The 27618-nt window shown below is 43.0% G+C and overlaps 1 protein-coding gene across 3 annotated transcripts in view; it reads left to right on the top strand.

Moving 5' to 3' along the window:
- The window catches only part of PLEKHG7 (pleckstrin homology and RhoGEF domain containing G7), a 154556-nt gene extending 133961 nt beyond the window's left edge, over positions 1 to 20595 (top strand). For all 3 annotated transcript variants that reach the window (XM_077470785.1, XM_077470787.1, XM_077470786.1), the window contains 5 exons: positions 2084 to 2177; positions 7384 to 7463; positions 9295 to 9448; positions 9625 to 9722; positions 18928 to 20595. In XM_077470785.1, the coding sequence (XP_077326911.1) occupies positions 2084 to 2177; positions 7384 to 7463; positions 9295 to 9448; positions 9625 to 9722; positions 18928 to 19035 (534 nt within the window). In that variant the 3' untranslated portion in view covers positions 19036 to 20595. The remainder of the gene's footprint in view (positions 1 to 2083; positions 2178 to 7383; positions 7464 to 9294; positions 9449 to 9624; positions 9723 to 18927) is intronic.
- The last annotated feature ends 7023 nt before the right edge of the window (positions 20596 to 27618 follow it).

The following is a 27618-nucleotide window of genomic DNA, read 5'->3' as shown; positions in this document are numbered from 1 at the left end:
TTTAAAGATCTGGTGGAGGTGTTGTTTCTTGAGAAGGGAGGAGCTGAGGTCTCGCAAGTGTGCTGCCCTGAAAGACTCCTGGAAAAAACGTTACCGGTACGTAACTTCGATTTTTTTTAAGTCGAACTCCAGACAAATGGCCAAATACATAGATGAAATACAGACTTGGGAACTGTTGACCTGCTTAAGTATTTTTTTGTATTTCATCCACTCCTGAGAGTTACACAACTCTACCACACAGCACTGTACTGCAAGGCAGGGGGGAAGACCTTATTTTTCTTTGCTGCAGGTCAGCACACTTAGGCCCCTTTCACACATGTGGACCGTATGTCCGTATTTCTTCCATCCGTTTGCAGATGAAATACGGACATACATGCATCCCTATGGGATAGCGGGTGTCTGCGGATGAACATCCGCAGACACTCGATATCGTCCATCTTTGCTATGGTCTGATTCTGCAGACGGAGGAAAATCCTATTTTTCTATCCGTCTGCAGAGCGGATCGGATGAACACGGACAGACGGTCCGTGTTCATCCGATCCCCCATAGAGGAGAGTGGCGATCGGACAAGGTGTCATCCGCCGGCTCAGCGGGGATCAACAGAACGATCCCCGCTGAGCAAGCGGATCATCACCGGGCGGATCATTACGTCCCGTGTGAAAGGGGCCTTACAGGTCTCATAACTTTCCCAGCCTATTACTGGATAGTGAATGGAGAGGAAGCAGATTGTTGAGCTCGCTGTCCCTCTGCTCTCCTCCAATAAGCTTTTTCCTTACAATAAAGCACAATTGATTTTCTCCTTGTGCTACTTCCTTTTTCCAGTCTGAGCTGTGCTGTACAAGGACCGCAAGATGCTGATTCCCAGAAGGATTTGACCAGCTGAGGATAGATTATGAATGGTGTGTGCTAATGAAATCAGCTGGTCAACTCCTTCTTGTGTCATGACCTCAAGTCTGTCCAGAAAGTAAGACAGAAGTGTTTTGAAACAGCCAAAGACAGTGAAGTAAGCGTGTATAGAATAAAAGGAAAGCTGTTTTATTTTTGCAAAAGAAGTACATTAATGCTATATTGGTACATAGGAAAGCTGAAATTTAGAAAAAAATAAATAAAAGTGAACATTTACCGTATTTATTGGCGTATAACACGCACTCCCCCCCCCCTAAAATCAGGGGGAAATCGGGGTGCGTGTTATATGTCAATCCCCCGCTGTTTGTAAGCTTTTTTGCCATTCGCGGCAGCTTCCGGGTATTTTCAGCCGCACTCGGCTATCTTTGGCCATTCTTGGCTATTTTCTGCCGTTCTCTGCGGCTTTCGGAAATGGCCGAGTGTGGCCGAAAATAGCCGAGAACGGACGAAAATACCCGAAAGCCACCGAGAACTACAGAGCACCGCCAAGATACACAGGACATCCACTCTGTATCTCAGCGGCGCCATTTTTAAATGGCAAACACACAGACGAAGCTGCAAATGACTGACAAGGCTAAATGGAAGGCTGCAAATGACACTGACAAGGCTAAATGGAAGGCTGCAAATGACACTGACAAGGCTAAATCGAAGGCTCAAATGACACTGACAAGGCTACATGGAAGGCTCAAATGACACTGACAAGGCTAAATGGAAGGCTGCAAATGACACTGACAAGGCTAAATGGAAGGCTGCAAATGACACTGACAAGGCTAAATGCAAGGCTGCAAATGACACTGACAAGGCTAAATGCAAGGCTGCAAATGACACTGACAAGGCTAAATGCAAGGCTGCAAATGACACGGACAAGGCTGCATTGATGGGCATTTAAATGTAAGTTTTTTTCCTTAACCTTCCCTCCTAAAAGTTTTTTTTTCTTTTAAATTCCCTCCTAAACTTGGGGTGCGTGTTATATGCAGATAAATACGGTAAGTCTCCAGGTACTGTAGGTCTGGTATTGGTCAGGAAAAGGAGCTTGCATTTTTTTGTATCATTATAAAAAATTTAAAAAATAGAACCCAGTCATCTAATATTTGTGGGTCTTTTACGGTGAACATTTCAGTTGATCTCAAATCTGTAAAACTGTTTTGATTTCCTTTTTGTATTTTATTTTTTTTAGGGTCTTAAAAACTATTTCAAAGAGTCGAACGTGGAGACAATGTTATCTTCACCAAACAGACATCTTCTTTATGAAGGAAGGCTTACCCTTACAGGTGTGTAAATTAACATGATTTAAAACCTGTACTCCAGGTTTAGTTCAGTAAAGGAGCCAACAAATAGTTGTTTGTTCCCTGTGCAAAACGTTAAAGGGTTTGTTACCGTACAAACAAACAAAAATGGATCCTGTTCCCCTAAAGCATGTTATACATCACAGTGCTTATGCTGTGTAATTTGGCCCTCTCTATTACCTGAAATACTTGGCTGATCCTGGTTCTTCCCCCCCCCCCCCCTATAAACTATCATGGCTGCTGAGCCCTGACACTCTGGTCAGTTTACGTACCTGTCTGCAGCTCTCCTTTGTCTCCCTCTGTCCTCTCTCACCGCTCCCTGCCTGTTGGCTCTCACTAGCGCCGCTCTGTTCCCCTCCCCACTGCTACAAATTTATACCATCCCCTCTGTTAGATAAGAACATGTGTCCCAGTGTCTGTTTTTTCTAAAAAAAAAAATATGCAGATTTCTACCTTATATGAGAGCATCTCCCGCCGCTCATGTGACTCCTCGGCTTTCTCCTCCTCCCCGGCTGAAGCTGTCAGACCGGGAAGAGGAGAGAGCCGAGTGGTCACATGAGTGCCGAGAGGCGCTGTTAAATCGGGTAGAAATCTGATTTTTTTATATATATATATATATAAGTAAAGACACTAGGACACATGTTCTTATCTAACAGAGGGGATGGTATAAACATCACATAGTGGTTTAACAACCACTGTTATTATATCTAAAGTCAAAACTTTATAATTTTTAGAGTAGGGGAGAGTAAAATCGGTTTATTTACTTTTTTTGTTGCTATCTGTGTTTAATTAAAGTAGAACTATAGGCAAAACGTTTTTATTTTGGATAGAGTATGCAAGGGATATATGACCCGTCAGATTTTTTTTTTTTTTTTTGCCATCCGTGTCTCATTGCAGAGATTTTCCTTCATTTCCTGTCCCATAGCAAAACAGGAAGTCAGAGGAGACCCCTGCAAATTAAGGGAATCCCTTGGGGCCCCCATAGCTCCTCATTGGAAGATTTCCCCTCTATTACTTTTCTGGGGACAACTCGAAATGTGTGATTTCTTTTACTTATAATGGTAAGCAGGACAAATGGAGAGGGGAAATCTCCCTAACAGGGACGCAGACTGCAATAAAAAGTGACATGGGTTCTAATCCCTCTCCACTCCAAAACCCCAAAAAATTTAATAAAAATGTTGCCTTTAATTAGACTTTAAGAGGATTTCTCTTCACTTCCTGTCCTGTTGACTTAAAGTAGAACTACAGGCAGTTTTGGTTTTGGTTAGAGAGGAAAAATCTTACAATGGGGACACTAGTTTTTGTGACCTGGGTGTCCCCAAAAATATTCCTGTCATTTATTGAGATTTCCTCTCACTTCCTGTTTGGCTGTCAGATAGGAAGTGTAGGGAAATCTCTGCAATGGGACACAGGCATTTTTATTACTTTTGTCACCAGCATTCCCAAAATATGCATGCTGCAGGCCTTCAGCTGCCATAGTGTTGTGCTGGGCTTCTGGTGTTTCTTTGCACCTCAAAGGAGGAATTAGTTATCTCCAGGCATACCTCTGTTTACGTACAGTGCATCCAGGAAGTATTCACAGCGCTTCACTTTTCCCACATTTTGTTATGCTACTACCTTATTCCAAAACTGAATCAATTCATTATTTTCCTAAAAATTCTACAAACATCACCCCATAATGACAATGTGAAAGAAGTTTGTTTGAAATCTTTGCAAATTTATTAAAAATAAAAAAGCGAAAAAATCACATGTACATAAGTATTCACAACTTTTTTTTCAATACTTTGGTAAAGAACCTTGGCACCAATTACAGCCTCAAGTCTTTTTGAGTATGATGCTACAAGGTTGGCACACCTATTTTTGGGCAATATCTCCCATTCTCCTTTTGCAGGACCTCTCAAGCTCCATCAGGTTGGATAGGGAGTGTCAGTGCACAGCCATTTTCAGATCTCTTCAGAGATATTCAAGTCTGGGCTCTGGTTGAGCCACTTAAGGATATTCACAGCGTTATCCCATAGCCACTCCTTTGTTATCTTGGCTGTGTGCTTAGGGTCATTGTCCTGTTGGAAGATGAACTTTCGTCCCAGTCTGAGGTCCAGAGCGCTTTGGAGCAGTTTTTCATCATGTATGTCTCTGTACATTGCTGCATTCATCTTTCCCTCAATTCTGACTAGTCTCCTAGTTCCTGCTGCTGAAAAACATTTCCACAGCATGATGCTGCCGCTACAATGCTTCACTGTAGGGATGGTATTGGCCAGGTGATGAGAGGTGCCTGGTTTCCTCCAGACGTGGCGCCCATTATGCCAAAAAATTCAATTTGTGTTTCGATAATTTTGTTTCTCATGGTCTGAGAGTCCTTCAGGTGCCTTTTGGCAAACTCCAGGCAGGCTGCCATGTGCCTTTTACTGAGGAGTGGCTTCCGTCTGGCCACTCTACTATACTTACCTGATTGGTAGAGAGCTGCAGAGATGGTTGTACTTCTGGAAGGTTCTCCTCTCTCCAGAGAAACACTGGAGCTCTGTCAGAGTGACCATTGGGTTCTTAGTCACCTCCCTGACTAAGGCCCTTCTCTCCCGATCTCCCTGGTGGTTCCAAACTTTTTCCATTTATGGATGATGGAAGCTACGGTGCTCATTGGGACCTTCATTGCTGCAGACATTTTTTTGTACCCTTCCCCAGATCTGTGCCTCGATACAATCCTGTCTATTTATCTAGACTGTTCCTTGGACTTCATGGCTTGGTTTGTGCTCTGACATGCACTGTTAACTGTGGGGCCTTATATAGACAGGTGTGTGCCTTTCCAAATCATTTCCAATCAACTGAATTTACCACAGGTGGACTCCAATCAAGTTGTAGAAACATCTCAAGGATGATCAGTGGAAGCATCTGAGCTAAATTTTTAGTGCCATGGCAAAGGCTGTGAATACTTATGTACATGGGATTTTTTTCATTATTTTTATTTTTAATAAATGTGCAAAGGTTTCAAACAAATTTCTTTCACAATGTCATTATAGGGAATGGTTTGTAGAATTTTGAAGAAAATAATGAATTTATTCCATAAGGCTGTAACGTAACAAAATGTGGAAAAAGTGAAGCGCTGTGAATGCTTTCCGGATGCACTGTATATCATATGTTCCCAGCAGTGGGGGTTTTACATGCACTCTGGTTGTTATTGTTTTGTTTTTTTTTGTACTGCTGAGCTAAGGCAAGGCCATATACCATGCAAATTTCTTTTCTGCAACTGTGGAATCCCTCCTGCCGAGCGACTGTCTGTCCCGGGGGGAGCCTTTACTGCCAGGAGAAGACAGTTGATCGATCAGTCAACTTGGTACATTCAGACTTCCCATTAATGGTTCATATCTGCTGAACGGGCTGAGATTTGAACTATGTATGGCCAGCCTTATAGGAGTATCTATTTATGGAAAAAATACTTTTCCCATTTCTTGGAGCCAAATCCTGAAGGGGAATGAGGGCAATTCTTAATATTTTTCCCATATATGCTTCTTTAGATTTGTATTGAAATGGATCTTTACTAATATCTCAAGATCCGCATTAGTGAACATATGCTAAGCATATTTAAAACAACCCTTAGGCCGGCCATATAGGGTTCAAAGTTCGGCTGGTTCAGCAGAAATCGGCCGAGATTCGAACAGTTAATGGGCAGGCTGAATGTACCAAGTTCATCGATCGATCAACTTGGGTACAACCAGCCTGCCAGATTCTTCTGAGATTATCACTAACGGCAGCTATAGCCGCTAGCGATAATCACTGTGTTCTCTTCCCCGCTGGAGAAGACAATGGCCTAGGTAGAAGGGATTCCTGCATCAACACTGTCTGTGTTGTTGGGGGAATTGAGCAGAATGCTTTCTTGCAACCTGTGGTTGCACAAAATAAATTTGCTCCATGTATGGCCGACCTTAAAAGTAAAGTTAAACTTAATTGATAAGAATCACACTGTGTGTTTACTTGCATTCAGGTGCATTCTGTTGAGCTGTGTTTACAGAAATAAAAATTCTGTGCGCCTAGAGGCAGATTATATACTCTGAAAGTGTCTAAATGCATGTAAACGCAAGTACGATTAAATGCAGGAGATCTTGATCTGCAAAGTATAAAGTCTATACTTCCCAGCTCATTTCTCCTGTGTTTAAATAAACCAAATCAGGGAGTGCAAAAAAAGTCCATATCAAAACAGTGAAAATTCCACAAATGGATGTTGATTGATGAACAACTAAAAGTAATAGTGAAATCCTATATATAAAGCTTCCAGACCACCAACGAATCTCCTCACTCGTGCTCCCCCCTAATGGGTATAGGCTCACCTCCGGGAGTGCGACCTCCCCAACTAAGCAGGGTCAAAAACACGTGAGCCACCCCAGGACTCGGTGAGATATCCAACACAGATGGTTCCTAAAACTTCTCCCAAGATCTCCTCCTCAGTGTGTTAGCAGCAGAGTATATGCAGAGAAAAAAACTACAAAGGTGCTTGAATTGTTTAAAACACTTTAACATGCGTTTATTAAAATATACAGGGTACTCACAGTGTGCATGAGCTTCCAGCGCACCACACTAATGCGTACATGAGTTTAAAGCTCAACATCGAGCCACACATTCAAAATCTTGATCGGCTTTTTGATCTCGGGCGTTTTTGACCATGCTTAGTTGTGGGGGTCGCACTCCCAGAGTTGAGCCTATACCCATGGGGGGTGGGGGGCTGGGGGCACGAGTGAGGGGATTCATTGGTGGCCTGGAAGCTTTATATATCTAGGCTTTCACTATTACTTTTAGTTCATCAATCAACATCCATTTGTGGAATTTTCCATTTTAATTTGGACTTTTTTTGCAGTTTATTGTATGTATATGGCACTTATATGTTGTTTGTTTCAATGATTTTTGTTTTTATTTTTTTCTGATTCAATCTTATATATTGATTTTTGTAGACATATGCATATGGGGATATGATCAGTGCTAGCAGCTGGTCTTTGAATACCTTTCACGCACACACACACTGTGTTTCTAGTACATATATAATTCGTTTTGGTTTTCGGGTAGCTCGCAAGACTCTATCACTTAAACCAAATGAGGAAACCTAGTGTGAATGTAGCCTTTGTGAATCGTGATGACCAGTTGGAGTACCATACCTGATACAGTATTAAAATATACATCTCACTGCATATGATTCTATTCTCTTTAGAAAGCACACGTCTTCTCGATGTATACCTGCTCCTCTTTGATGACTTGCTGTTGATAACAAAAATTAAACGCAGCAAAAGGGTAATTACATTTCTTTCGTATAATTTCAGTTTTCTAAAATCTATGCTGTTTACCTGCCTTTTCACAACATATGTATGTAATGTGAACAAGTAAGCACATCCCATGGAAATTCTTAGCTTTTACATTTTTGAACAGGCAAACATTAGAGCTTCATTTAAACAGTGCCTACAGAAAACAATATACTTGGAATAAACAGAAGTAAAAATTGTCTTTTGCAGTTTATTCAACAAAAAATACTAATAGATGTAATGATATGTATAGCAAAAGTAAGTACACCCTTGGCTTTAGAAGGTGATATTGCCCCCTGTAGCAGAAATGACTTCTTGTAGGCATTTTGCCTAACTGTCTGACATTGACTCAGTAAACTTGTAACCAATTCTCCATGCAAAATTCCCTCAATTATTTTGGGTTTCCCTTGCATGTTAAACATTTCTGTTGTATTTATCTTTGATTGAAAATTCAATTTCTGGTTACATTTTTGGAAAATGGCATTGCATTCTTTTCATACAAGACTGATATGATGCAGACATCATAGTTTCTTTTTTTTAAAGGGTAGCTTTATTATATTTTTTACTTGTGTTAACAACAAAGGAAAAAAAATGTGCCCAGCAAGGCACAGCGCCAAGACGCAGCTCAGAACAATACAGAACAAAAAAATATGGGATTATTCATACATGACAATACCAGATAGTGTACCAAAAAAAGAAGCTCAGGACATAACATACATACAGTAGGTATAGCTTGGTTAACAAGATTAAAGTGATTGTAAAGCTTGGATGTTTTTTTTTTTTTAAATAACAAACATGTCATACCTCCACTGTGCAGTTCGTTTTATGCAGAGTGGCCCCGATCATCCTCTTCTGGGGTCCCCCGGCAGCACTGGTAGTGCCTCCCCACATCGTACAACCTCCTAGGAGAAGCTCTCTCTCGGGGGGTTACGTTACGGGCGCTCTCCGGAGTCTAGCATTTGGCGTCTATAGACACCGAATGCCAGACTCGGCCCCTTAAGGTGAAAAAACACGAGGGTTTACAACCCCTTTAAGTCATAGGGGAAAGGAGGGTGGGGCCTGAGACTTCCAGTGCATGAGTATCAGTTTTTTTACATAGAAAAACAGTAAACGTATTAGTATTTTCGTCCCATAATTGCAGGAAAGAAATTTGCACCGTCTATGACCAGCTGTGCTTTCTATGAGGGGCCTTTCCACAATTATGCATTCACAGAAATGCAAATGTTTGTTCATTCATAAAGTGAGGGAGAAACATTCAGAGCACAGATTTTCTTTGGTGAAAATGCATTCAAGAAAATGCACACAGTTGCATGATACATGCATGTTTGTTTTACTGTTCACAGTGGACTTGCTTCACATGTGTAATGCAGAAAAATGAAGCATGTCCTATACTTTAAAATCCCATCCTAAACTAACCATATATTAATTATTGTAATATCTACATTTAAATGCATTTTCATGCATAGTGAGTGTGCTCTAACAATCTGTAATGGGAGATTATCAAAATTTGGACAATGTCTGGTCAGAGTAATCAGACAAGTTCATTGTATTTGAGATAGATTTGAATTGTGAGCATAGAATCATGATTATTATTGAAATGTGTCTTTTTTTTAGGGTGTTAAAGTGGAATTCCAGCCTAATGCTTTTTTTTTTAAATGTTTAGAATCTCTATCAGGTGTTTATTGACCTCTCTGTCCGCTATTGCAAAAATGTTGAAAAAAGTTGAAAAACTCACCGCAAAACTACTGATGTTTTTATAATGTTATTTTAACGTCCAGTGTGCATGAGGCCTCATTGTCTTGTGTCTTTTTTATTTTTTGCAGAAAACATCAAATATAGAAGCTTGTACAATGTACCCGTCTTTACACCCAGAGCTGCAGAGCATAGTGAAAGAAGGCGGTTACTGCAAAGTCTTAGACCAGCCTATTCCACTAGACAGGCTAAGCATTAAAAGTATTGATGCCTTCCATGTTACAGGTACGCAAGTATGAATGTGCATGGTATCTTGTTTTATAAAGGATAAAAGTGTTTTGGAGTGAAAAATGTATTATTTTTTTTTGCTGTTCTACTGAAGTATACCCCTACTTAAAGAACATATATCTGTAAACTTGTTTATATTGGCTTTATTTACTGACTCCTTCTGTCTTCAATAGTATATGGAATGAGGAATGCTTTCCTAATTCAGCATGAGAATCGCTATCAGCAGTGTATCGCTGCCTTCATTATGCAAGCAAATACGGAGTCTGAAAAGGTTTGTCAAGCTCTGCTATTTTATAGTGTGATGTACCATAATGGATAGTGATACTGTATCAGAGCTAATTCTGATACCCTTCTTGCAGCAGATATAGTTACCAGAAAAAATAAATAGTTTCCTTGTCAAAAAATGACCAAGGGAATATGTCATGTTGGGCCAAAAAAAAAAAAGAAGGCTGTTTTGTAATGCGGACAAAACTAAATTCAAGTCCCAAGGGTTCAGGGGTTACCTAACCGGAGATTAAGCCGCGTTACGAACCAAAGAATATGAAGCAAGTGGTCATCGAAATAATACAAATAAGGCTGAGATCTGTCCTTGGAAAGCACTCAAGGCCAGCTTTATTTCTCGACCTGCAGAAAGTGCAGAAAGTCAAGGATTCTATCTTTGACCTATTTCCTGGGGTGCAGCTCCTGGTTTCACACCAGGGGACATATGTTTGCCAGACTTCATAATATATAATTATGGCGGCCGGCTCCCTTGCATTAACCAAGGTAGAAAACTACTGAACCCAACAGCCCTCGCATCTCTGGGTCTCAATAGCCAAACCATTACATTTAGCGTTTGTAAAGCAGGATGGAACTCCAGACCTTGCCAGAGAAGGTCTGGCTGTGATAGTAGGGCCCATGGGTCCCCTACTGCCATCTTTACGATCTCTGCATACCAAGATTTCCTAGGCCCCGCTGGGGTCACAAGAATCAATGACTTCCTTTCCTGCTTGATGCTGTGAAGAAGTCGTTGACGCAGGCAGAATAGGAGGGAATGCATAAATCGGAGAACCAATCCAATGGGAATAGCAAGGCATCTGTTCCGCATGCTAGCTGATCCTTTGTTCTTGACACAAAGTTGTCAATTTTTTTTATTGAATGCTGGACACAAACAGATCTATGTCTGGGATCCCCCATCTTTGACATATTGACAGGAAGATATCGGGGTGAAGGAACCATTCTACCGGGAACAACTGCTGGTGACTCAAGTAGTCCGCCTGCCAATTTTCTATTCCTGCAATGAAGACTGCCTATAGGCAAAGTACATGGTTTTCTGCCCAAGATAGGATATGATTCATCTTACTCTGGGCCTCACAACATCTTGTGCCCCCTTGGTGATTAATATAGGCCATTGCTGTGGCATTGACAAATTGAATCCTGGCAGGACAATATCATAAACTGAACGTTCAGGCCCTCAGGACCAAGTGCTCTGCCTGAATTTCTAAAATGTTAATGGACATGGCCATTTTTGATCTGGGCCACTTCTCTTGGACAGTTGCCTCTTTCAGGACTGTTCCCCATCCTAAACAAAAAAGGTTGGCATATGTTGTTATTATTTCCCAGGTAACTGAAGCATTTTCCTCTCTGCAGATTTTTGGATATTAACCATAAACTGAGGCTTCGGCGCACCCAGCCTACAGCACCTGGTATTTCCAGGTGGTCTTTCATCCAGGTACTAACCAGGCCTGACCCAGCTTAGCCTACAAGATTGCGCGCTATCAGGGTGATGTGGCCGTAGCCTTTGGAGTCAGACACATTGGGAATGTAGAGCTTGAACTCTTTTGTTTCAAGCCAATAGGATACTGTTTTGCAGCAGTCGTTCCCAACAACCTCATGAAAAGTTGAATAGGAGAAATTCATCTTGCTTCGACCATCTAAATCTGATCCTTCATGGCACTGATCTTTGAATGGGTTATGAATTCCCTTTACTGGGTGTACCTATGATCAGACCCAAGTATTGGCCTTCTTCATGGTTTTAAAGAAGATTTCTCCTAGATTGGGAATCCGACCTATATATTCCAGGTAGTCGAATGTGCTGACCATACTTTGTGGGCTACCAACTGGTCTATCAAGAACAGATCGACTAGGTAAACCATAATCTACCTTGGGCCCTCAATCTGGCTAGAATAGGAGCCAGAACCTTTGTACTCGAGGTGCAGTAGTTAGATCGGAAGCAGAGCTACACACTGAAAATGAATATTTTCTACTTTGAAAAGTAGATATTACTAGTGAGCGAAGAAATGGGCATATGGAGATATGCATCTTTGACGTCGATTGACACCAGAAGTTCTCCTCCTTGTAGGATGGAGATAACTGATTGGATTAACTTCATGCAAAAAAAGTGGTTAAAATTCTTTGGATATAACTGGTCTCTTAACAATAACCAATTACTGTCAGCGCAGGCTGAGATACTCAGTCTGCCAGAAAAAAGGTGTTTTTTTTTTTTTTTTTTAATAGGAATTCCAACCTTTTATTCGTTGGATCCCTAAGGCCGCGTACACACGCGCGGACTGTTGGCCCAACCTTGTCCGCTGAACAGTGTTTGGGCGGACAGTCCGCTCGTGTGTGGGCTTTCAGCGGACAGTTTCAGCGGACAGTTGGAAGGAACAAGGTTTTACGGAAATTCCGAAAAACTGTCCGCTGAAACCTTGTTTCAACGAACAGTCCGCCCGTGTGTAGGCTTGTTCGTCAAACTAAGTTCCGCGCATGCTCAGAAAGGATTTTCAAGCCGAAAGTTATAATGCAGTGTATAGGACGTCGTATTTTGCGTCCCGTCGTACGTGCCGTTCACGTCATTGCGCACGGTTTCAGCAAACTGTTCGTTCGTCGTGTGTGGCCATGTCCGTCCATGCTAAGTTTGAGCGGACTGTTCGCTCAAACTGTTGGACGGACAAAGTTGGGCCAACAGTCCGCGCGTGTGTACGCGGCCTAAGTATTTGAGTATTGTCTGCCAGACAAGTCAAACTTATTCACAAAGGATATAGTAGCGTTAAAGTGGTTGTAAACCCCCATACAAACCACTTTGACCTACAGGTAAGTCTAGATTAAGGCTTACCTGTAGGTCTAAGAAATATCTCCCAAACCTATACGGTTTAGGAGATATTTGCCCGAAGACGGGCACCGCTGTCTACGGCGCATGCGCCATAGACAGCGGCACGCAGGCACACTGAGCGTGGCATCCTCGATAACGAAGCGCATGCGCGGGAGTGACATCATCGTGGCTTCGCCGAATGACAGCGGCGGAGCTGCGAGACCCACCGAGAAGATGGATGCGGCGGACTACAGGGGACAGCGGTGACATCGCTGGCTCCTGTGTCAGGTAAGTGACACATAATGGGCTACTATGCGATGCATAGTAGTCCATTATGTTTTGCCTTTGCAGGGAATGAAAGAGGAAGTAAACTCATCAGGGTTTACTTCCTCTTTAATTGCCGGTATACCCTAATTTTCTCTACCATAGGATAAAGTGTGAAAACTTTTTAGAAAGGAAAATAATGCTTATCTGGGTGATCCTCCAGATACAAAAAAGCTTTTCAGACAATGAATGGACAGGAAAAGGCATGCACAGCTTGAGGAGACCCAAACACTCAGTTAAGGGTACATAAATGTGGAGCGGATCATTCAGCAAGAAATTGTACCATCAATCTTGCAGATTGTGAAAGCTGACTCTCCTGCATTTGACACTTCATGAAGAGAAGTCATCAATCAGCGTCACCACGGTCCCCTGAGGGAATTTGTCTTCTCCTGCCCCTAGTTCCTCAGTTTGAGGGTCCTAGGAAAATGGAAGAGAACCTTTCACATCTTGAACATGCTAGGATGCGATTAAAGTCGCTAAACTTTTTTTTTCGTTTTTTTTTTTTTTTTTTAAACCTACTGTGGCTGAGGTAAAGGAGATCTTTAGTAAAATGAACAGGGGCTGCAGCGTTGAAAACAGTTGAAAACATTTCATGCCCATGATCTAACTCTGACCAATTACCCCTTCTCAGGGGAGGATGCCATTTGTAGAGTAGGCTTTCTAGAGCTTGAGGTAGACCCTTTTAGCTCCTTTTTTGGGGTGTTTCAACCCCCCCTTTCTGACCATAGTCCGATGCAGAAAGCAGAGGTACTACCAGAAGAAATCACATCCATTGCTTGGTCAATAGTCCAGCCCTGCCACTGCTATTAATGCTCAGCCTGATGCAATAGTAAATATGTCAAAAGGAATGCCTGTGTCACCAAACCTCTTTCATGCCCCTCTACGCTATTGTGTCCTTCTGTCAGCTTGCAGCAATAATAATGGTGCTTTAAAAAACACATTCCCGTGCTGGACATTGGAGAACGCCAACGCTAAGCTAAGCTCCGTCCCCCTCCTCCTTTAATAAAAAAAAAGAAAAAACCTTTGCGGGCCTCTGATCCTACAGGATCATCATGTGAGGGGAAAAAAATGGCAAAGAGAGAGCCTGGAAGCCACCAGTTTTTTTTTTTCTCCTGATGCTCTTCCTCAAGAAGGGGGGGAGAATACAGCACAGGTGGGGGTGTCTGGTGAAGAGAAACCTCCCACCCCAGACTTACCGGAGGTCTGCTGCTGACTAGAGAGAAAAAGAAGCCTGCTGGTCCGGTCTCTTTTGAGGAAGCATGAGAAGGTATGTGCTCCATACAGCCCCCAGTGGTGACACTTAGGCATGGCAACATTTACTAATCAAAGGAGACATTTCATAAGAAAATTAAAACATTTCTTAGAAAACTCCTTACCTTTCCCGCCGCAGGGTTTTCTGTGGTAAAAACCAACAGACCCAATCTTCACCCTTCGTGGTGGATCTGTTAACAAACCTTCATGAGCCGGGGATCCTCAGGGAAACCCACAATCCTGGACCTGTAATAGCACCTCGGCCAGTAAAACTTTATGGCCTTAATACCAAAAGTTCTGGATCCTGGGGTCCAGCTCTCTAAAAAGAGAACCGTTTACAGGCAAAATCTCGTTTCTTCAGTACCATTCAATTCGGCCTAAAAGACAATTTGAATGGATCCGGCTGCATGGCTAGCCCCAGCAAGGATTGCTCCAGAGGAGCTCAGCACAGCACATCTTCACTCGTGACCAACACCTTAGACACGTGTGAAAAAACGGAGATACTCCCGGTATGGGAGGGGTTATATAGGGAGGCAACTTCCTGTTTAGGGTGTGCCAGTGTCCAGTACCTGACGGTGGTTTATAACCCACATAGTAATTAATATGGCTCTGTGTCCCGTGATTTACGATTAAAGAAATAGCAACGGATTACTGTATAAATGTCACTGGCAGGGAAGGGATTAACAGTAGGGGGCGATCAATGGGTTAAGTGTGTCCTAGGGAGGTGTATCTAACTGTGAGGGCAGTGTAGTGATTGGGAGTAGAGAGACATCACTGTTTATAATCTCCTCTCCCTGACAGATCGGGGGATCTGTCTGTTTACTTTGACAGATTCCTCATTCTCTCTCAGGAGCGATCGCAGGTGCCCGGCGGACATCGCGACCACCAGGCACATGCATCAGCTCCTATGTCACGCGGCAGGTGCATGCGCCTCCCTGCCAAGTCTATTTAAAGGGCCGACATACAGCTACAGCGATTTGCCCAGGAGAGCCAACCTGCCGCAGTATGGCAGCGGCAGGTCGGCTAGTGGTTAAAGTGATACCAGAGTCTCCTCTTTTTATTTATTTTTTGTTAAAAATAACAAACATGTTATATTTACCTGTTTTGTGTAGTGGTTTTGCACAGGGCAGCCCAGATCCTCCTCTTCTGAGGTGCCTCTTTGGCTCTCCTGGCCCCTCCCGCCTGTCAAGTGCCCCCACAACAAGCAGCTTGTTATGGGGCACCTGAGCCAAGCCGCAGCTCCCTGTGTCCATTCAGACATGGAGCTGTGGCCTGGCTCTGCACTGCCACCTCTCTCTCCTCATTGCAGGAGAGAGAGGTGGCACTAACTTTGATTGACAGCGGGAGCCAATGAGGAGGGAGAGTCCCAGACAGCAGAGTCTCTCGTGCAACATCGCTGGATCGAGATGGGCTTAGGTAAGTAGGAGGGGGGCTGCAGCACACAAGGCTTTTCATCTAAATGCATAGAATGCATTTAGATTAAAAAAAACCTCCTGCCTTTACAATCCCTTTAAGATCAATGTTTATAAATTTGCTTTTTAACCACTTAACAACCGGCCCATAGCCGAATGACGGCTACAGGGATATGACGTCCTCCCAGAATTCCGCTCTCGCGCACCCCCTGGGGCACACACTCGAGAGCATCCCTGACCGCCGGGTCCACAGGACCCAGCGCATCACGGTAAACGGCCGCTCATTGCGGCCGTTTACCATGTGATCGCTCCGTCAATTGACGGAGCGATCACTTGTAAACAAACCAGCGTCATGTTATGACGCTGGTTCCTCCCTCCCCTCTCTGTACCGATCGCTACAGCGGAGGGGGAAGAGATCGTGTCAGCAGCGCTGTGGGCTGCATCTGCAGTGCCCACATCGCTGCTCACCGAAATTTAACTCCTCAATTTCCTGCCAATACTCTGCAGTGCCAGCTAATACTCTGCAATGCCCACCAATACTCTGCAATGCCCACCAATACTCTGCAATGCCCACCAATACTCTGCAATGCCCACCAATACTCTGCAATGCCCATCAATACTCTGCCAATACTCTGCAATACCCGCCAATACTCTGCAATACCCGCCAATACTCTGCAATACCAGCTAATACCACCAATACTCTGCCAATACTCTGCAATACCCGCCAATACTCTGCAATACCCGCCATACCCGTCAATACTCTGCAATACCCGCCAATACTTTGCAATACCAGCTAATACTTTGCAATACCCGCCAATTCTCTGCAATACCCGCCAATACTCTGCAATACCCGCCAATACTCTGCAGTACAATTCCAGCCAATACTCTGCAATACCCTGCCAATACTCTGCAATACCCTGACATAAATTGCCATACTCTGAGATACCCAGCCATACTCGGAGATACCCTGCAATACCCAGCCATAGACATTCCCCCCCTCCCGCCGCCCTCCAGTGCCTCTACCGACTCGCTAATACAATCAAAGCCAGAATCTTTTTTTATTTTTTATTTCAGGCTTCCCAGCTTAGAGGTGAGATGTGGGGTCTTATTGACCCTATATCTCACTGTAAATAGGACCTGTCATGCCATATTCCTATTACAAGGGATGTTTACATTCCTTGTAATAGGAATAAAAGTGATCAAAAAATTTATTTTTGGGGAAAAAAATGTCAAACTAAAATAAATAAAGTAAAATGAACAATAAGAACATTTTTTTTTTTTTAAAGCGCCCCTTTCCCCTGAGCTCGCAAGCAGAAGCGAACGCATATGTAAGTCCCGCCCACATATGAAATCTGTTCAAACCACACGTGAGGTATCGCTGCGAACATCAGAGCGAGAGCAATAATTCTAGCCCTAGACCTCCTCTGTAAACATGTAAGCAGTAAAAAAAAAATTAAAGCGTCGCCTATGGGGATTTTTAAGTAGTGACGTTTGGCGCCATTCCACGAGCGTGTGCAATTTTGAAGAGTGACATGTTGGGTATCTATTTACTCGGCGTAACTTCATTTTTCACATTATGCAAAAATTGGGCTAACTTTACTGTATTTTCTTTTTTAAGCACAAAATTTTTTTTTCCAAAAAAAAAAGCATTCGAAAAATTGCTGCGCAAATACCGTGCGAGATAAAAAGTTGCAACGACCACCATTGTATTCTCCAGGGTGTTTCCTAAAAAAAAATATAATGTTTCGAGTTCTATGTAATTTTCTAGCAAATAAATTATGATTTTTACATGTAGGAGAGAAATGTCAGAATTGTCCTGGGTGCTCCAGAACGCCTGATGGCGCTCCCTGCATGTTGGTTCTCTGTATGTGGCCACGCTGTGTAAAAGTCTCACACATGTGGTATCGCCGTACTCGGGAGTAATAGCAGAAAGTGTTTTGGGGTGTAATTTGTGGTATGCATATGCTGTGTGTGAGAAATAAACTGATAATATGACAATTTTGTGAAAAAAAAAAGTAAAAAAAATCTTGATTTTGCAAAGAATTGTGGGAAAAAATGACAATTTCAAAGAACTCATGTTAGGGTCTCAAGAATTGAAATAGGCCGTCAGTACTTCAGGTGTGATCAATTTTCGTCAGTACTTCAGGTGTGATCAATTTTCAGATATTGGCACCATAGCTTGTGGACTCTATAACTTTCACAAAGACCAAATAATATCCACTAATTTGTACTTATTTTTACCAAAGATATGTAGTAGTATAAATTTTGGCCAAAATTTATGAAGAAAAATTACTAATCTGCTAAAGTTTATAACAGAAATGAAGAAAAATTCTTTTTTTTTTTTTTACAGAATTTTCGGTCTTTTTTCTTTTATAGCACAAAAAATAAAAAACCGAGCGGTGATTAAATACCACCAAAAGAAAGCTCCGTTTGTGTGAAAAAAAAGACAAAAATTTCATATAGGTCCAGTGTTGCATGACTGAGTAATTGTCATTCAAAATGTGAGAGCACCGGAAGCTGAAAATTGGTCTGGTTATTAAAGAGGAAGTAAACCCTTTCAAACCACTTTGACCTACAGGTAAGCCTAGATTAAGGCTTACCTGTAGGTCCAAGCAATATCTCCTAAACCTATATGGTTTAGGAGATATTTGCCCGAAAATGGGCACCGCTGTCTACGGCGCATGCGCCGTAGACAGCGGCGCGCAGGCGCACTAAATGCGGCAAGTCCAAGAATGGATCTGCCTAATTTGTCGACTCCCGTGCGCATGCGCGGGAGTGACGTCATCGCGGCTTCGCCGAATGGCAGCGGCGGAGCTGCGAGACGCGACTCCCGTGCGCATGCGTGGGAGTGATGTCATCGCGGCTTCGCCGCTGTCATTCGTCGGAGCTGCGAGACGCCACCAGCAAGATGGATGCGGCGGACTACAGGGGACAGCGGCGACTTCGCTGGCTCCTGTATCAGGTAAGTGACACATAATGAGCTACTATGCGATGCATAGTAGTCCATTATGCTTTACCTTTGCAAGGAAAAAAAGAGGAAGTAAACCCATCAGGGTTTACTTCCTCTTTAAGGGAGTTTAAGTGCCCAGTGGTCAAGTGGTTAAATAAGCCTGGCAAATTGTGAAACCTATAAAGCTGGTTACCTGAATAAATGCAGGCTCCTAGATGTACCATTAACAGCTTTCCGATTCCTTAAACCTGCTAAATCTGATTTCTGGTAAAGTCAAGTGTTGCCCTATCACCTCCCATGCCTAACTACTGGTAAGGGACAGATTTCAGTGACAGGATAATGGGTAGTGTGGGAGGGGGATGGGCCAGAGCTAGATTTGAAATAGAAACTGCACATCCACAACTCTTAACAAATGAGTGCACATCTGTATAAATGCCATGCCTAATACCATATTCTATATATTTTACAGAAACAATGGATCTCACAAATAGAAACTGCCATTTCCTGTTACACTGAAGCTTATGAGACAAACAGATCTTCAGTATTTTGCTACCCTGCAGAGTCAGCTGAAATTTAATAGCGTGTTGTGTATAGGATGCCTAAATTAATTGTTTTGTTTACAGTTTTTTTTTTGTAAATATTTTATTTGTAAATTGCTTGTAATATATGAAATTCTGATTAACAAAAAAAAACCTACAGTGTTTGACATTTTGATATTTTTAAACCAACTTTATTAAATTTTCTAATATTGTGTTTAACAAAAGCTAAAAATGTAATGTTACGCCATATTATATCTTCAGCTAGAAAAGTGCCGTGCAGCCTGAATACACGAACCAATAAACTTAGTTGTCTACTAAAAAGAAATGCACAGGCTAGAAAGAGGGTCTTAATTATATTATATGATATTATACAATTTTCTTGTAGAATTGTACTTTAGATTTACCAAAACCATATAATATGAGATCAAACCTAAACACTTTCAATTTGTATGCAATCAGGCAGGCTCTTGCACTAGACAGTTGAAGGTAAATCTAAAGAAAGTTGTATAATGTATGGACAGCTTTTAGTGAGGAAGTGACGCAAATCAGATTTGTAGTGATCCAGAGTAGAGAGTGTAATGCTGTTAGAGAACATAGCAGCCTTACTTAAAATGGAGTTCCACCCCAAAAATAAAAAATGTCATTAATGTGAATGAAAAAAACGTACATTATAATGCCTGTTGCTATCTGGTCCCTCGAAATCTGCCTCCTTCAGCGCCTGGACTCCTGACATCATTTCCTTCGGCGCAGGAAGGGAGATCACCTCTCCCCCTCCCTCTAGGCAATCATCTGGGACACGTGACAGGTCCCAGATGATTGCACGGCTCGCGCAATGCGCAGTGGGTGCCCAGCTTTGAAGCCACAGCTGAGTGCCCACAGTTAAAATGCCGGGGGAGATGAGCGGGGCTTCGATCCTCTGCATCGCTGGACCCTGGGACAGGTAAGTGTCTGATTATTAAAAGTCAGTAGCTGCTGACTTTAATTTTTTTTTTTTTAAGCGGAACTCCGCTTTAAATATATTCCAGCAGTCAGTGACTAACAATCCAAGGAGTGAAGACGTAGCATTGATCAAGCCTTATTCAAATTGAATCCTACCTGAAGGCAGAAGTGGCGATCTGTAGCCAAAGAAAAACTGTGTTTTTTTTTTCTTTTTGCAGTGTTAATTTTGACAGCACCTTTAGTTTTAGTCATATTTGAATCTTTTAACTAAAATCCCATTTTAGTTTTAGTCGCACTTTAGTCATGTGTAATTGTTTTAGTTTTAGTCATATTTAGTGGACTAAAATCTCCAGTACATTTTAGTTGACTAAAATCTAATTTGCTTAGTTAAATTGTAATACATTAAGCATTTTTCTAGAATTTCAGAACTCCTTATACACTCCCGGAGTAAGAAAAAAAAAAACCTATTATGTTATTATTTATGGTAAGGTTTGAACAAACTACACAGACACAGATTTAGCCGTTATATAATTGTATTTTACTCTGTAAAACCAAGTTTTGTTACAAAAATATTGCTTTTTTTTGAGTCACAGTTTCATTCTTTGCTATAAGTACATGCTACTTTTCTGTTGATTGTTAAAAATAAACCTGAACAAATATATATTGTTGGACCTTGAACAAGTAGCGCACCCACACATGGCACAGTCAAATCACTGTGGACAAATGCTTGCACGAGTGGGACATACCAAAGAGGAAGATCCTAACAGTAATAACAGACAGTAGGAGTAATATGGTGACATCATTTAAACATAATACTACAGCAGCAGATGAACCACCCAACTCTAGGGAGAAAGACTCCGCCATGACGGAAAGTGACTCTATTTCCAAAATTGATGATTTGCGGTGAGACATTCTTATTATTTTTTTACAAGATGACACTACAGTCAATTATCAAATGGATATGAGATGATTGATATTGGGGCCATTGGCTCTACTGGTGTATCTTTTGTTATTTTTCCAATTATTATTTATAACTATTGCCATAAGATGTTGGTCTTGCAGAAGGAGGCAAGTGTTAAGAAAATCTTTGTTAAAGCAAGATCGGTAGTGAACGTCTTCAAGTCTTCCATTGCAACACTAAAGATATTGGAGCAGTGTGTGGTCGCATAGAGCAGCAGATCAGTCTGACTGTTAATCCAGTGATCAAAATCTATTTATCTATGACCTCCTCCCTGGCTTCAGTGCCTGTTGTTCCTTAGAGTTAATTTTGTATTTTGAAGCACTTAAAAGAGCAGTGCAAATAGTTTGCTGTGGCATACTGGCTTGACTTGGCCCATCAATGGAGTGTTTCTGTATCTGTGCAGTTGAATTAAGGGGAATTTGGTAGGCCTGTAATGCGCAGTGAGTGCTCTGGATGGTCTGAGGAGACCTGTAATGCACACAGAGCTCTGGAAGGTGGTCGGGGGAGGCCTTTAATGCTGCATAGTGCTCTGGATGGTGGTCTGAGAAGACCTGAAATGCTGCACAGTGACTGGCCGGTGGCTTGAGGAGTCCTGTAATGCACACAGTGCTCTGGACAGTAGTCTGAGGCCTGTAATGCTCCACAGTGACTGGACAGTGGTCTGAGGAGGCCTGTGTTGCACACAGTGCTCTTGACGGGGGTCTGATAAGGCCTGTAATGCTGCACAGTGCTGTGAACTTTGGTGGTCTGAGGAGGCCTGTAATGCTGCACCAGTGCTCTGGCCGGTGGTCTGAGGAGGCATGTAATGCTGCACAGTTACTGGACAGTGGTCTGAGGAGGCCTGTAATTCTGTGCAGGGACTGGACAGTGGTCTGAGGAGGCCTTTAATGCATACAGTGCTCTGGATGGGGGTCTGAGGAGGCCTGTAATTCTGTGCAATGACTGCACAGTGGTCTGCAGAGGCCTGCAATGCACCCAGTAATCTAGACGAGGGTCTGAGGAGGCCTGCAATGCACACAGTATTCTGAATGAGGGTCTGAGGAGGCCTGTAATGCACACAGTATTCTGGACGACTTTCTGAGGAGGCCTGTAATGCACACAGTGCTCTGGATGCAGGTGGTTTGAGGCGGCTTGTAAGGTTGCACAGTGCTCTGGATGGTGGTCCGAGTGGAGGCCTGTAATGTACACACTCACAGTGCTCTGCTGTGGACGGTCATGAGCCATCACTCTTGTCGGGAGGTCTGTAATGCACAGTGCTGCTCTAGAGTCTGGATGGTCATCTGAGGACACTTGAAATGTGCATAGTGCTAACTGTTAAGCACGCTATGGACTTGCTTTCATTGATAGGCTCTACACAGGCGGAACTTCAGGGAAACCAAAAGTTAACATGGGTAAACGTCCCTCCATCACATTTTCGTTTAGTTTAATGAAAACGGCATTGATTTTCGTCAGTGGACAAAAATGTGGTGTACTTTTCGTTTTGTTTTCATCGGCTGCCTTTTTACAGTGATGAAAACTTTGACAATTAATTTAACACTGGTTTGTTTTGTCAAAAAAGGAAGTGATATCAGCAATACTAAGTTTGGTGTATACACTGGAAATTATCCTGTGCAGCAAACTTAGTTTTTACTCACACATTCCATTTTAGTAAGAGAAAACTCACCCAGGATCTACCGCTGTATAGTGCAGAATTGTCGGTGCTCTGGCTAATTATATTGGCACTGGTTCCATAACAAGTACAAGGCAGGAACGCAACAGCTTCTTCATTGGAAAATGTTTATTCAAGCATGATAGCAGTTAAATAATCCAAAATTCAGCCGTGTTTCGGCCTAAGCCTTTTTTATGCTAGGATGAAGGCTTAGGCTGAAACGCTTCAGTTTTTGGATTATGTAACTGCTATGATGCTTGAATAAAAGTTTTCCAATGAAGAAGCTGTTGAGTTGCCGGCTTGTACTTGTTATAATTACATTTTAGAGCCAGTCCACCCAAAACAAATTTTTCTGTTTTTTGGAAATGGAGAGATTTAACCACCTACCAGTTTCTTTTTTCCCCGATCTCTTGAGGACTCTAGTGGTGCAGTGTTGTCATTTGCAATTCCTGTGGCCATTATTTAGGTGTGGCCCAATTAAACTGTCCTAAGTTGACAGGAACCATCAAAAGATTTGGAAATTGCAACGGAGAGATCTGCCTTTTTTGTTATTAGCAGAGGACAAATTCAGCATAGAGCTGAACTTCATTCTTTCAATCAACATTGACTATGTTTAATTCTTATGCTGCTAGCATTAGTAAATAAATATGTAGGAAAGTATGTAATTTACATTTTTTTATTTTTTTTTTTTTTTTTTACATTTCAGTTACTTCCTAGTTGCCAGGCCTAGGCAAGTGATGTCATACATCCAATTTTTCTCAGCTAAACACACCCCTCCCTGCATGCTTAAGCTAAGGGTAGATGGATTCCAGGAAGTAAATGCTACATATATTATCTGCCCTTCCTCAAGATGGCAATGGGTGGGGGCATTTATCAAAGTGATCTCACAGTAAAATAAAACATGGATGAGTTTGGTTTGAGTATTAAAAATTATTTAAATGGTGTTTTTGTGATATTTAGATGCAGAGTAGTTGCGCTTTTAAACATGTCAAAGCAAGACTGTTTAGTGCACATTTCCCAACATTTAATCCCTTTAACAACTTTAGCTCTCATACTTTTATACCCCTTATGTACTGATGCAACTTTTACATTGCCATAAGTTTATTTATGGTGACAACTACCATAAGCTAAGCTTCCCTTTGGCAGTATTATCTTCCAAAATGTATTTTATTATATTACGCTCTATTTTGACCAGTGTGTTTTTTTTTTTTAAGCGTTACTGTGAAAAATTACACTAAAACAATGCTTCTTGGGATTTTTTTTTGCTCTCCTCCGCTATGTGTCTTTCCTGACGCATCATGGCAGCACACACATTGGGTTGTGACTCCGCCTCCACAACCTGATAGGAGAATGTAACGGTGGGCTCCTCTTCAAATCTTATAGCTAACCGGTCCTTTTTTTCCTAACCTGGTAGGACGATCATTTGATATGGATCGGTTAGAAACAAGGAACCCCCCTTACCACTGCACCCCAGCTAGGTTAGCCTCTACTAGCTGGAAGCCCAGTCCGTACAGTCTCTAAATGAGCTTCAAGATGGGAAGCCCCACTCTGATGCTCTCAGGGGCAAGGGCTCTGAACCAATATCTTACAAAACCTTAAAAAGGTTTGCAGCGGTCATCCCATTCTATCACTCTTTCCCTTAAGTCTCACAGTTTATTATTCAGGCTGCCTTCTGTTCCCCTCATGTACCTGTTTATTTTATATCTTTTCCTTTTTATTTTTCCTTTTTTTTTTGTCTTTTTCCCCGCTGGGCTCTGTGGTTCCTTAGCCGCTCTGCCTCCTCCATCATGGCGGCCGCAATAGCACTCCTCAGGCGCTCAGGAAGTGACATAGAGCTATTCCTAGCCTTGCCAGCTTCCAAAATGGCGCAGAGTGCCGCGGAACGCTGCGGCGCATGCGCAACAGCGGCGTCATCACCCCCGCGACGGCGGGATATTTAAAAAGCGGTCTGCACCTAAAACAAACTGCAGACTGACAGGAACATCACTTTACAGCCTGGGGATTTTTCTATTATGTTGCTGCCTTGCTAAGCGCTGTCTGCCTGGTCCCTGGTAAGCAATGCATTATTATTTCCTTATCCCAGCACCTGCTGCTTATACTCTGCTATTGTCTTTTTTCTAACAGAACCTTTCCCTCACAGGTACACTCCTTAATTTCCTTATGGAGGCCGCTGCTGTAGTAGACCATCCACGAACGACGAGGGTAAGGGGGCATCTAAATTGGTAGGTAAGAAGAGGAGGAAAAAAAGAGAGCATTGTCACGAATGCCATCCTTATTTTCTGGCAGCTCTGGCGGATCTTCACGCTCTAAAAGAAGAGAGCGTTCACCCTCAAGGCGCACTCGGTCCCAGAGAAGCCATTCGAGAGCCTCCCACCATCACAGAAGGTCATCTTCCCAACAACATAGGGATGGAAGGCATACACATCCTGCGCCTAATGCTTACTGGGTTTGCGTGGCACAAGCTATACCAAACAAATTGGTGTGTCAAGGCTGCTTAGAGGAAGCAACTCGTGATAAAGAGTCCGACGCAAGGGAGGCATCGAACATAATAAAATAATCAATTATGTGAGTAGCAGCCTATGAACCGACTGGAACTTCCAATTCAGCCTCTACGTCCTACACCCATCAGGGTCAGGAGGACTCTCTAGAGGATGATGAAGTGTTACCACCAGCTGCATTTGATTTTGCGCTAATCGATCCTTTTGCAAAGTCAGTAAAGGAGGCAATAGGATGAGAGGAGGAAAAAGAAGTTCCAGCCAAATTAAGAAAATATTTTCCTAACCTAAAAAAAGACTTTGAAACATTTCCTTTCATCGAGGAGCTCGAAGAATTAATTAAGGACGAGTGGCAAAAACCGGACAAGAAAACAGGCCTAAACAATAGGCTGAGCAAACTCTACCCACTTAAGGAACCAAAAGTGAATCCCCTTATTCTGGCTCCAGTGGTGGATTCCTTGATAATGCGATTGGCACGCCATGTTACCTTGCCATTAGAAGATGCCGTGACTTTCAGAGACATGATGGATCGCAAAATCGATCTTGACCTTAAAAAAGCATATTCGGCAGCAGGAGGGGCCTGCAGGCCAGCGGTCACTCTTGCAGCGGTCGGCCTGGGTCGCTGATACGGCCTCCAAGATGTAATATCCCTTACGATGGTACCAACCTGTTCGGTCCCAAACTGGATTCGGCAATATCGAAAGTCACGGGTGGAAAATCGGGTCTTATCCCTTCAGATAAAAAGGCCCAAGCAGCAAAGGAATCCATCCTTCAGACGCCACCTGCCCGAACGGTATCGGGATGCCAGGGAAGGAGTTTAAGTGGAATTGGCGGAATACGCAGCCATCCTTTCTGAGGGTCCCCAGGGGACCAACCAAAATCCTTTTGATGTCACGCTTGCCCAGCCCGCAATAGTAGGAGCGAGGCTGAGGCTATTTGCTCATGTATGGACGGAACATATACAGGACAACTGGACAATCTCCACCATCCAAAGCGGCCACAAATGGAGGTTCAAACACAAACCACCCCAAAACCACTGCAGATTCAACAGGTTACCATCTTCACACCCAAAGCGCAGACTGCTGATCGAATATGTCATAGAGCTTCTAGAGAAACAGGCGATTATAGAAGTTCCACAGGAACAGAGAGGTGTGGGCTTCTATTCTCCCCTCTTTCTAGTTACAAAAAAGACAGGAGATTTGAGGCCAGTCCTGGATTTAAAGGATCTCAATCAAACAATTCTAAACAAATCTTTCAAGATGGAGAGTCTGCAAACCATCCTACTAGCAATATCAGTGGGAGACTGGATGCTCTCGGTCGATTTGTCCGACACTTATTTACACATACCCTTACATCAAAAATTCCAGAAGTACCTATGCTTCGCCATCGGCCAGCTACACTTCCAGTTCCAAAGCCTCCCGTTTGGGATTTCAACAGCACCCAGAACCTTTACAAAAGTTTTACTTCCCATTATAGCATACTTGAGGGAGAAAGGGCTAAGAACCCTACATTATCTAGACTAAATTATCCTCCTAGCAGACAGTCGAGAAACACTCTTACGACATCGAGCGATTCTAATTTCCACACTCCAGCAGTTCGGGTGGATGATAAACTGGAAAAAGAGCAGCCTAGTTCCAACACAAAAGATAATCTTGCTGGGAGCCGAACTAGACACCTGTGGCAACACAGTGGGTCTCCCTCAGGAGAAAATCCTTCCACGCATCCACAAAGTAAGAAAGCTCCTGTTTGCAAACCATCTAGCCGCAAGGTCATGTCTGAGTATCCTGGGGTTGATGTCCTCCACCTTCCGAATGATCCAGTGGTCCCAGTGGAATTCGAGAACTTTCCAGAACTCGTTCCTGAAGCAGTGGAACGGATATTCTATGAATCAGCAAATAGTGATTACTCAGGAGGTGAAGATCTCTGCTCGGTGGTGGACTCAAGTCAACAATCTAACACGTCGCTGTCCCATTGTACCCCCACTACCCGAGATAACAGATGCCAGTTTGTAAGGTTGGGGAGCACATTAACAGCATCACGGGGTTCAAGGCCATTGGGCCTTTCGGCCGCAGGGCAGTTTCAAATGTGCTAGAACTCAGAGCAGCGTGGCAAACACTTATAGCCTTCAGCCCACTCCTTATGGGGAAAAGTATCCTTCTACGAATGGACAATATAGTAGCAGTAAACTACGTCCACAGACAAGGGGGCACCCGAAGCAGTACACTCATGCGGGAGGTTCGGCCCATACTCGAATGGGCGCAAGTCCACCTGGCGGACTTGAAAGCGATATACGTCCCAGCAGCACACAACCAGCTGGTAGACGATCTGAGTCGAACTTTCGTGTCAAACAACGAATGGTCTCTCAGCCATCAAGCTTTTGCTCTGATCGTGCACAGATGGGGTTTACCAGACATGGATTTAGCGGCGACGCCAGAGAACAGCAAATGCCCCCGCTTTCTAGCAAGAACAGCCTACCCAACAGCGGCAGGGATCGACTGCCTCCACCATCTATGGGAGTTCCACCTAGGGTACATATTTCCTCCGGTACCACTGATAGCCAGATTGAGGAGATCGACAT

This window comes from Lithobates pipiens, unplaced genomic scaffold (assembly GCF_037356315.1).
Source record: "Lithobates pipiens isolate NorthernLeopardFrog02 unplaced genomic scaffold, aLitPip1_a1.2 Scaffold_8, whole genome shotgun sequence".
Classification (NCBI taxonomy): Eukaryota; Metazoa; Chordata; class Amphibia; order Anura; family Ranidae; genus Lithobates; species Lithobates pipiens.
This window is presented reverse-complemented; position numbering and strand designations above follow the sequence as displayed.